General features: G+C 44.3%; 1 protein-coding gene across 4 annotated transcripts in view; it reads right to left on the minus strand.

Annotated features, from left to right (window-relative positions):
• Nucleotides 1-12184, minus strand: part of DVL1 (dishevelled segment polarity protein 1) — a 231790-nt gene that overhangs the window by 118921 nt on the left and 100685 nt on the right. For all 4 annotated transcript variants that reach the window (XM_040427805.1, XM_040427815.1, XM_040427832.1 and 1 more), the window contains one exon: nt 9735-9847. In XM_040427805.1, coding sequence (XP_040283739.1) covers nt 9735-9847 — 113 coding nt within the window. The remainder of the gene's footprint in view (nt 1-9734; nt 9848-12184) is intronic.

Genomic DNA, 12184 nt, shown 5'->3' on the forward strand with positions numbered 1-12184 from the left:
GATTTTTTCTAGTGTATTCTCATAAATTCTTCCAATGATATTTTAAAAACAGTCCAGAAAGAAATGTATTTGATCATTGCACTGGGATCATTGTGACACCAGGTATGTGTAGTTACAATGATCACTGGAATTTTTATATACATTTAGGGGGTCCATCATGAACCTGAAATACGCCTATATTAGGTGTATTTCAGGCGCAGATTGCGTTGCAATGGCTAGTTTTCGTCAAAATCTGCAACTTCTCCATGCCAGGTCTAAATTAGTGGGCGTGATGTAGGTGAGGAAGGGGATGGGCCAGAAGGACCATCTAATTTACCATTTTCTACGCCTGTAGAGAAAGTTCTAAATGTAAGACAGCTACAGTAGGAAGTTGTCGTACATTTAGAAGTGGCTGAGGATCCGTCAAAGTGATGAAGAGGCTGGTGCCTTTGGCGGAACCAGCTTAAGGCCTCTTTCCCACGGGCGTCCCGGATGCTTCACGTGTGCATTGCGGGAAACCCGCGCGAGTGCGCACGCAATTTCAGTCAGTTTTGACTGCGATTGCATTGCGTCGTTCAGTTTTTATCGTGCGAGTGCAATGCGTTTTGCATGCGCGTAGTAAAAAACTGAATGTGGTACTCAGACCTGAACCCGGACTTCTTCACTGAAGTTCGGGTTTGGGTTAGGTGTTCTGTAGATCTTATTATTTTCCCTTATAACATGGTTATAAAATAAAATAATAGCATTCTTAATACAGAATGCTTAGTAAAGTGTCGATTGAGGGGTTAAGAAAATATATATATTAACTCCCCTCATCCACTTGTTCGCGCAGCCGGCATCGTCATCTTTCTTCTTCTTTCAGGACCTGCAAAAGGACCTTTGATGACATAATCGCGCACACCACGTGGTGAGCGCGGTGACGTCAGCGCAGGTCCTGCTTAATGAAGATAGAAAGTCCTATCTTCATTCAGCAGGACCTGCGCTGACGTCACCGCGCTCACCACGTGGTGAGCGCTATTACGTCATCAAAGGTCCTTTTGCAGGTCCTGAAAGAAGAAGAAAGATGACGAAGCCGGCTGCGCGAACAAGTGGATGAGGTGAGTTAAAAAAAAAAAATTAACCCCTCAAGGCACATTTTAGTAAGCATTATGTATTAAGAATGCTATTATTTTCCCTTATAACCATGTTTAGACTTTAATGGGGTCCGGGGTTGCTCATCCCTATCATCTTCTAGCAACCATGCGTGAAAATCGCACCGCATCCGCACTTGCTTGCGGATGTTTGCGATTTTCACGCAGACCTATTCATTTCTATGGGGCCTGCGTTGCGTGAAAAACGCAGAATATAGAACATGCTGCGATTTTCACACAACGCACAAGTGATGTGTGAAAATCACCGCTCATCTGCACAGCCCCATTGAAGTGAATAGGTCCGGATTCAGTGCAGGTGCAATGCGTACACCTCACGCATTGCACCCGGGCGGAAAACTTGCCCGTGTGAAAGGGGCCTAAGGCTTTATTAAGACCAGCGTCTAAAACGCCGGTCTTAATAAATGTGCCCCTTAGTGACTGTTTTTCAATATAATTTTATTTTCCCAAGACAATGGAAATGGAAGTGCTCAAAGCACCAGGAGGTGGCAGGTAAAGGTCTTCCAAGAATGGGAAAATGTAGAAAGTTTTTTACATAGGCAAAATAACAAACCCAATGAAAACACTAAGGAGGGGAGTAAAGTCCAAAGTCGTGTAATATGCAAAAAATCCATGACTTGTCTCTCTTTGTTGAATTGTACTGTACTAAAAAAGGTCATAATGGTTCACAAGAATTTACAGAGAAGGGAGGAGCTCACTAACATATCCTATGATACGACGATAATTACCTAAACATGTTTTTGGAGAGTAAAAACCTGAACAATGACCCCAAAACAATCACTAGCTCAGGAATCCAACTAAATTCCACTAAATGCTACCTTCGTCTAATATGGTGTCAGACAGTGGTTCCATTGCCCACCAAAATAAATTATTCTGAGAGCCCACCCTCTATATACTTTTAATTGCATTGTAATCTTTGCCCTTAGTATGGTACATACAACACATAATCAAAAAGATATACGATTTTTTGGGTGAAAAAACAAATAAGAAATAGACCCTAGTAGTAAGCGTCTGACTCCACAGTCTCCTCCAGATTGGACGTCTTCTTCTGGACCATTGAGGATCATCACTGGGCCCAAAGTAGTCATGAATTAAAGAGTTTGCAAAAAAAATAAAATAACATATACTCACCCATTTATTCAGGGAAAAAAATAGAACATGTCCTATTATTCTCTGCATTGGGGACAAAGATAGTACTGTTCTATTAGGGGCCGGCTGTTCCATTCCGAAAAATGCGGAATGCACATGGCCGGTACCTGTGTTTTGCGGACCGGAATTTGTGGACAGCAAAAGTATCCAATGGTCATGTGCATGAGTCCTCATACACCACAAGTTGGCTCAGGCCAGTGATTGGCTGCAGCAGTCACACAAGGAATATATGAGTTTCTCATTGCGACAGGGAAGATTGGAGCTGCAGTGCTGGAAGTGGTGGAGGGTAAAATAGGTGAGTATATATTTTTTTATCATTTTATGAGGATTGCCGACTTGGGGAAATTTTTTAGTCAGACAACCCCTTTAACTTTTTAAATTAATAATTACAGGGATAAACAGCAGTCTCTTGTAGACAGCATTCCCAGAATATCTGTCAGTCTATCGGAAATCTGTAGTGTTTCGTTGATTGCTTATCGTAATGTATAAAATTCACCGGCGTCTCCGTCCTCCGATACAGCGGCCTGGATGCCAACCTCCCACTTAACGTTAATTACAATCTTTTAAACAAAACAACAGACTGCAGATTCGAGATAATATTAACATGTCGCTTCTGGTTCCTGTTTAGTTTCATCCATTTTATGAGTTCCCTGCCAAAAATCTGCCTGGTCTGAATGCATGTCAACGTCACTGGTGGAGCTTCTGGAATGATCTTGTGAAAAGAGGTGACCTTTCAACACGAAGCTGCAGATGTACCTTGAGGACTGCAGGGAATGTGAGTGACCAGGGGTGTAACTACCGTAGCGGCAGACCATGCGACTGCTATGGGGCTCAGGGTAAGAGGGGGCCCAGTTGGGATTATCTCCTCTTCTACTGGGGGTGAAAACGTGGTCAGGACTCTACCCTCTAAAGCAGCGGTCCACAACCGCCGGGCCGCGGCCCAGGACCGGGCCCTGGAAGATTGATTTGCGGGCCGCGGCAATACAGAGGAGCGGAGACGGCAGGCGCATGCGCGCCCGAAGTGAACATCAGAGTGGCCAGAGTCAGTGGAGAAGGAGGGAGGGAGGGATGGAGGGAGGGAATCCCTCCCTCCCATGACGCGGCCGCCGCAGAGCCCAATAAAATGAGCAGGCTCTGAACTTGCCCGCACCACTGCCACCAATGAATGTGTGGCTAATATTAAAGTAGGAGGAGGGACGGGGGAGGGTTTACTGCTGCGCCGTCTCAGCTAGTGTGCTCGGCGAACGGCAGCAGCGGCAGCCTCCTCCTCCTCCTCCTGAGTCTTGTGTTCTCCAGTCCCCAGCCGTTAGTGCTCTGAAAAGCAGCCGGCGCAGGTACCCGGCCCACACCCCGTCCCACACACTGCAAGATTATTAGCCTGCCTCAAAATAAAGGCAGGCAAAAAACATGCATCAGGCAGCCAGCAAGATTTGGGGTTCATTTGACTCATTAACCGCAATGTTGCCAGTAGCCATAATTTGAGAAGATGGGGTCACCTATTATTAATCTGCGGTACATGGTGCTATTACATTAGTACCCCCCATGTACTTCACATTAAAAGTAAGTGGCCCTAAGCACCTCATCAAATAATGGGCAACATTGGGTTAACCATTAATGTGAGGTACACATGATGAGGTTACTTACTTATTTAATATGCACCTTGTGTTTTGTTATGCGCGTGAATCAGTAAGCGCCGACCAGCACCCCCAAGCCCCACCCCCTTAATCCTCAAATTTCTTGTGGTCCTAATGGGCACTTTCACTATCTAGGAAGGTGTGAAAGGTGTCTTATTAAAGGTCAGTTTCATTTGAATGAAAGTGAAAGAGGACCTGTAGCCTCTCCTGACATCTCTGTTTTAGTCACTACTTGTACTTCCCATGTGATAACTATTCGGAAGCATCTATTCTTATAACTGTATGTTGTGCCATTCCTTTATTATTCCTGCTAGAAGTTATGAATGATCTGCTAGCAGTCTGCAATGAAGGTCCAGATAGCTATTACTAGTTGGAGGGTGTCCCTGCACAGTATGACAATCAGTGCAGGGACACCCCCCTAGATGGTAACACCCATCTGGACCTTCATTTCAAACTGCTAGCAATTCATTCATAACTAAAATATGGACAACAGGAGAGGTTACAAGTCCTCTTTAATTAAATATGGATTCATTTTTTAACCTCTTGACCCTGCAAACGATCTCTAAAGTGTGATGACTCTCAACAAACAGCTTCCAATATCTCACCTTCCTATACCTCATGTGAATGAGACATTTGGAGAGTGGGATATTGGGGTGAACTGAAGTCATGCCTTACTTTATAAAGTTTTTGGTGGAAATGGTCCGCACACATTCCCAGCACTGCATTCCCCTGATAGAGACAGGAGACCGGCCTGCAGGCGGCACATAGCCAGTCTGGACAAGCTGCGCACATGATATCCGTCCTGAGAAGCCTCAGGGGCACAAACAGGACCTGCAAAACTCCACAAGATCAACAAATAGTCTGAACCTAACTGCGGTCTATGTGTGAGTGATGGCTTCCAGACAAACCCTGCTAGCTCTTTATCAGGGTGGGAATGTACATCAGTTGGGTAAACCCTTATCTGTAGCTTTCTGTATCTGTATCACACATATATATTTTTTAGTTTGTATTTAGCAATCAAATGTTTTATTTACTGTTATAATTCCGTTCTTTTACAGTTATTTCACAGGTAAATAAAGGGGTTCTTCAGAATTTCTAAAATATATTTTAAAAGGGTTGTGCACCTTTGTTTTTTTTTGCCACCCCCCCCATCTTCTTTGGCAGACCTGCGAAGGGAAGCATACTTACCTGCTTACCAGTGTGTGTGTGTGTGTGTGTGGGGGGGGGATATTTGCCAACTTCGGCTTCTCTACTTTGCTCCCAGGATTTAAACAGCTCCTCCCTCTCTGCTTTGATTGACAGGAATAGGCAGTGGGAAAGCAGCGAGAGAGGAGCTGTCCACAGAAAGGAGTGGAGCTCAGGTGCAACAAGGGCAATGGTGACGCCCTCTTTGCACCAAATACCTAATTTGAATATTGAGAAAATATGTCAGAACTAGGGAATAAAGCCTCAGATCAACAAAAGAAAAGCAGCTCTTTAATCAGGTGAACCACAGCTATGTGTCTATGTAAACAGTTTGATAGGTCACTGGTGACATTCCCTTGAAATTTATAAACTCAGTCTGAGATTTTCCATTAACAATTCTTTCAGTTGCTCTTCACTTGTTCCAGAGCAGATTACAGCTTGGATTGCTAAGAAAGTGAATAGCAAATGACCAAATTTTGTCTGTTAAATCAGTGAGACTGACCCTTAAAGGGGTTATCCAAAGTCTAAAATATGACTCCCAATGCCGGGGCCCGTCATAAAGATTATACTTACCCCGCATCGCTCCTGATCCCCGCATGCGCAGATCAAAACATCCGGTGACGGGGAGAGCAGCCAATAGTAGGCTGTAACGGAGACCAGCCTCCCTTGCGTCACCCGCTATGCTAGGGAGGCTCGTCCCCTTCGCTGCCTGCTATTGGCTGCTCTCCCCGTCACTGGATGTTTTGATCCGCACGACAAGGAGATGCAGCGGTGGCCGTGCGGGGGTCAGGAGCGATGCCGGGGAGAGGGGTAAGTATACAGGGAGTGCAGAATTATTAGGCAAATGAGTATTTTGACCACATCATCCTCTTTATGCATGTTGTCTTACTCCAAGCTGTATAGGCTCGAAAGCCTACTACCAATTAAGCATATTAGGTGATGTGCATCTCTGTAATGAGAAGGGGTGTGGTCTAATGACATCAACACCCTATATCAGGTGTGCATAATTATTAGGCAACTTCCTTTCCTTTGGCAAAATGGGTCAAAAGAAGGACTTGACAGGCTCAGAAAAGTCAAAAATAGTGAGATATCTTGCAGAGGGATGCAGCACTCTTAAAATTGCAAAGCTTCTGAAGCGTGATCATCGAACAATCAAGCGTTTCATTCAAAATAGTCAACAGGGTCGCAAGAAGCGTGTGGAAAAACCAAGGCGCAAAATAACTGCCCATGAACTGAGAAAAGTCAAGCGTGCAGCTGCCAAGATGCCACTTGCCACCAGTTTGGCCATATTTCAGAGCTGCAACATCACTGGAGTGCCCAAAAGCACAAGGTGTGCAATACTCACAGACATGGCCTAGGTAAGAAAGGCTGAAAGACGACCACCACTGAACAAGACACACAAGCTGAAACGTCAAGACTGGGCCAAGAAATATCTCAAGACTGATTTTTCTAAGGTTTTATGGACTGATGAAATGAGAGTGAGTCTTGATGGGCCAGATGGATGGGCCCGTGGCTGGATTGGTAAAGGGCAGAGAGCTCCAGTCCGACTCAGACGCCAGCAAGGTGGAGGTGGAGTACTGGTTTGGGCTGGTATCATCAAAGATGAGCTTGTGGGGCCTTTTCGGGTTGAGGATGGAGTCAAGCTCAACTCCCAGTCCTACTGCCAGTTTCTGGAAGACACCTTCTTTAAGCAGTGGTACAGGAAGAAGGCTGCATCCTTCAAGAAAAACATGATTTTCATGCAGGACAATGCTCCATCACACGCGTCCAAGTACTCCACAGCGTGGCTGGCAAGAAAGGGTATAAAAGAAGAAAATCTAATGACATGGCCTCCTTGTTCACCTGATCTGAACCCCATTGAGAACCTGTGGTCCATCATCAAATGTGAGATTTACAAGGAGGGAAAACAGTACACCTCTCTGAACAGTGTCTGGGAGGCTGTGGTTGCTGCTGCACGCAATGTTGATGGTGAACAAATCAAAACACTGACAGAATCCATGGATGGCAGGCTTTTGAGTGTCCTTGCAAAGAAAGGTGGCTATATTGGTCACTGATTTGTTTTTGTTTTGTTTTTGAATGTCAGAAATGTAGATTTGTGAATGTTGAGATGTTATATTGGTTTCACTGGTAAAAATAAATAATTGAAATGGGTATATATTTGTTTTTTGTTAAGTTGCCTAATAATTATGCACAGTAATAGTCACCTGCACACACAGATATCCCCATAACATAGCTAAAACTAAAAACAAACTAAAAACTACTTCCAAAAATATTCAGCTTTGATATTAATGAGTTTTTTGGGTTCATTGAGAACATGGTTGTTGTTCAATAATAAAATTAATCCTCAAAAATACAACTTGCCTAATAATTCTGCACTCCCTGTAATCTATAAGAGAGGCTTGGGCATTGCATGTTTTTGTCACGGCTGTGTCATGGTCAGGTGGTAGTGGACCGTGATGCTTGTTGCTGGTGACAACGTGTAATTTGTAGCATGTTTGGACACTTTCCCTTTAAGTCTGGTTCCCTTCCCATTTCTGGTGTGTATGGGGTTAAGGTGTGTGCAAGGTGGAGCTGGGTGTGGCCTCTTGGCTCTATATCTTTATAGTTCTGGTGTTTGGAGCCTGAGGTCAGAGTTGACTTCAGCTTCTGGTGGAGCTGGAGTTATACTTCCATCCTGGATCTTTCCATCTGTCCAGCTTGAGGGCCACCTTGTTGAACATAGTTTGTCATCCCTTTTGTATCCTCTATGTTCCCTACCTTATCTGTGTTGATGTTTGGTGTGGGATTATGTTCAGTATGTGGTGTACGTCTTGTTGTTGTTTTATGTCTGGTCTTTTGGTGTTGTTTGTCCAGCATAAATGCATGCCGTTTCCCTGTGTGTTGTACCTCCAGAAGGGGGTATCAGGGTTCCCTGGAGGGGGAACCAAAAGTCAAGTCAGTGAGCTGTTGCTGGTTCCTATGTGTCAGTACGTATTGAGTCCGGGATGTTGTTCGGATTGCAGTCCGTTTGCATGGGTTCCAGTTCACATCTCCAGTTGTTGTGGCAGGTAAGTGCTGTTGTTCCAGTGTGTGTTGTTTGCGCTGGGTGCTTACCTGCCAATCTGTTTTTTGCTACTATCGTCTACTTCCTTGTTGCTAGGCCTGTGGGAGACTCCGGTTCATCCGTGTCGTGGATGAACCGGTTGTCTCTTATTCCTGTCTCCTATTTCAGGGATCATTAGGGTCAGTAGGTTCCACAGTAAAAGCCCCCCTACCATCGAGGCCGTCTCATACAGTTAGGAGGTTAGGTATAGGATGAGGGTGGCGTTAGGAGGTGACCTGCTTCCCTTATCCCGGTATCCAGGCCTAGTGTCATATTCCGCCTACCCGTCATTGTACGGTGGGGATTTTCCCCCACTCCCCACCATGACAGTTTTAGACTTTGGATAACCCCTTTAAAGGTGTGTTCATACAATGCAGTCTAATCAGAGTTTTGGCCACAAAACCAATACATGCGACACACCCTAGTCAGTCCGATCAGCAGCTATCGCTCCATGCAGCCACTCATTTTTGTGTCTGTTACAGGAGAATAAATGTGATATTACATGTCACATGTTGATATTAGTGCTGAGTCCTCCATAAAGGATCACTCCTTGCTTGCTTCTCAGGTGAGTCCTAAGCTTTGGACCACTATCTACGATCCCAGGTACAGATGAGTGAATTGATTGTACATAAATTGAATTTGCTACCAATTTCCTAAAAAATTTTCATTTTGGCAAACCTGAAATTTTTGTGATTTGTCCATTGCTCAAAATGGCTGTCGACAATTTACAGATCAGAAGACAGAGAAGAAGGCATCTGCCACCAAAAAAAGAATAATTTTTAGACCGTTTTTTAATTAAAAAAGTGCAGTGTGTTATTATACAGGCTGTTTGTTACCCCCAGCTCCCATCTGTCTACCCATAGCCATATATGTCACTGTCACGTAGACATTACTAATGCTGTCTTGGTTGTTAAAGAGCTTGAAAAGGGGTTGGATACATTCCTATGAGATCTCACACACGACTCACACATGACTCTTCTGGGCAATTGGTTCACTTTTGATTCAGACCAGATTTATTCTGACTAATCGAATCTGACTGCTGGTTCAACCGAATTGGACAAGAAATTAATTTTGGAATTCATTCATCTCCAATCCTGAACTTTGGACCTCCATCTATGATTTACGTATGTCCATAACCCCTTTTTGTGAAAACATAATAAGAAAACCTGGTTCAAATGATAAAAAAATATGAACTAGAATAAAATATTGTCATACTGTAATATTTTCATTTACTCTTTTACCCCACGGTAGATGAATACAGAATACTGCCAATGTATTTGTTCTTTCATGGTTCTCTAGGCTTCGCATTTCCAATTTGCTTCAGTGCATCTTTGTAAAATCACTCAAGTTTTTGAAACTAGTTAGCCACGAAGGCAGATTCCCAGCAGACATCCATTGTGCAGGAAATCAATGGCTGTCACTGATGTGATCAGGGCGAAGCCTCAAGTCAGCTTTCAATCAATACCTCTGTCTGTCAAGTCTGTCTGCACTGATCAATACATACATGACACAGATAACTGAGCATGAAATGTGAGGCATGATGACATGTTACCATACCGTCATCATGTGCTTCTCTATTCTTCCGCCGGTGACGTTCTCTTCTGTGGCTTACAACAGAATCTGTTCCCGTCTCATTGTCTAGTCCATCCCGACTGCTGCCTGCATTAGGGCTGTAAGAAATTAGAAAAGTCGCAAGTCATTGACGTGCAAAGTAAGGACATAAAGATTTGGGGGATACAATTAAAGGCTATGTACACCTTTGGGGGCAATTTTTTTTATTATTGCATTGTACTCATTTTTTCAATTGGTCTTTATTAAAAATTTTGAACCACTGTCTTTGTGCAGCCTTGAGTTTCTCTAGTAGCAGGACCTGAATTTTCACTCTTCCATCAAGGAGCTGGACTGACAGCTCCTTATCTCTGACTTTATAAACACTCATTATATCTCAGTTCTTATTTCACTTTTGTGACAAAATGGTTCAATATTTTTAATAAAGACCAATTGAAAAAAATGATTTTTAACCCAAAATGAGTAAAATGCAATCATAAAAAAATGCCTTCAAAGCATAGTCTTTTATGCTTTGAACAAAAAGCTGATCATGGGGTGTCCTGCTAATAGGACCCCCAAACAATCTGCTTTGATCCATGGGAGAACCTGGTCCTAAGTGTTCAATTTTTCTGCAGTGCCACCACAGGGAAAATAAGGCATTACACAGCAGGCATTACTCCAGAGCAAAAAACCCATTACAGCACTGGTCAGAATCCTATGGCACTCCAGCTGTTGTGAAACTACAACACCCAGCATGCTCCATTCACTTTTATAGGCGTTCCAAGAATAGCGGGGCAAATGTGCATGCTAGGAGTTGTAGTTTCACAGCAGCTGTGCCAGAGGTTGCTGATCCATGCATCAGAGTATCTGGTAATTCAAGGTTCAGAGGAACTTATCCCCCAACATTGCACCGTAGGGAGAATCCACATCCGTGTTCTAGTGAAGCACTGGAAATCCTGGAGCTTGCAGTCCTACACCTTACTTATGATCTTGCGCTGGTGGAAAGTGTAGCAGAGCAAGCCCCAGGATTCCCAGTGCTTCACTGGAGCATGGAGGTGGATTTAACCTGTGGTGTGATGTCGGGGGATAAATTCCTCTGAACCTCGGATTACCAGATTCTGGACTCTGACTTTTCATTTTACCTGCTCCAGGTACGTTATGTAGTTACTCTTTGCTCTGGCTAATAGGTGGGGGCTATGAACGGAGTATTCTTCTCTAGTAATGCAAAATTCCCCAACAGTTCTCTAAACAAGAGAAATCGTCTAAAGAGAAAATCTACCATTGAGATATTGAACCAACAACAAATGCTGGAGGATCACAGTTCAAGAGAATTACTGCAGAGCAATAAACCAGTCCTTGTTATGGTTCATCTTCTGCTAAAAATTACTAAAGAAGGTCACACACAGCAACAGCACAACCTAGTGGTAGATAATAGAAGTACAAGTGTTTGATGGTAGACAGATAGATAATATATCTAATATATAAAGCTGAGTGTATGTATGTGTGTGTGTGTGTGTGTGTGTGTATGTATGTATGTCTGCTAAAGGAATCCGCACCGTCACATTTACAATCACTTTTGAAGGTTTTAGACTGGGTCTCAGCTCTCTAGCACGTACTGTTCCTGAGATATTCCCAAAAAATGCAAATATGGCACATCACATGACCTACATTAGCCAATAGAAGCCTGCAGGTCTTTCTCTTTATATCCCAACTGCCAGGTTTCCATAACAGCCTATCCATTTTTTTCACTGCTGCAGGTCAGCTTTAAAGGGGCAGGGCGCTGTGGATGACACTGTTAAGGGAGCGGAGTGCTGTGGAGGTCACAGTTCAGGGGGCAGGTAGGGTGGCCATTCAGGCCACCCTCAAAAGATGGACTTAAAAACTCCACCCCCAGACCCGCTAAGCCACGCCCCCTCCCACTTCGCAGCCAACGGGGATTGAAAAAATGAAGGTAAAAATCAACTTCTGTCAGCTGCAGGGGTGGGAGGGAGGGTGACTTTCTCCCTGCAGCTCATGCTCAGACAGCACAGTGCTGCTGTCTGAGAGTAAGCTGTTCAAATGGACATCCCTGTGTCCATCCAGGCCCTGCATCGGATGGAGGACAGGGAGTCTGAAAGCCGGACTGTCCGGCCTAAAACCGGACCTCTGGCTACCCTAGGGGCAGGCTGCTGTGTAGGTCACTGTTAAGGGGATGGCCTGCTATGGAGGTCAGTGTTAAGGGGCAGATTGCTGTAGAGGCCAGTATTAAGGGGGCGAGGTGTTGTGGAAATCACTGTTAAGGAGATGGGGTACTATGGAGGTCACTAATAAAGGAGCAGCCGCCGTGGAGGTCACTGTTAAGGGGGAGGATGCTGTGAAGGTCACTGTTAAAGGGGCAGGCACTGTGAAGGTCTCTGTTAAGGGAGCAGGGAACAGTTGAGGTCACAGTTAAGGAGACGGTCAGCTATGGAGGTCAGTGT

The sequence above is a fragment of the Bufo bufo genome, chromosome 1 (assembly GCF_905171765.1).
Source record: "Bufo bufo chromosome 1, aBufBuf1.1, whole genome shotgun sequence".
NCBI classification, from domain to species: domain Eukaryota; kingdom Metazoa; phylum Chordata; class Amphibia; order Anura; family Bufonidae; genus Bufo; species Bufo bufo.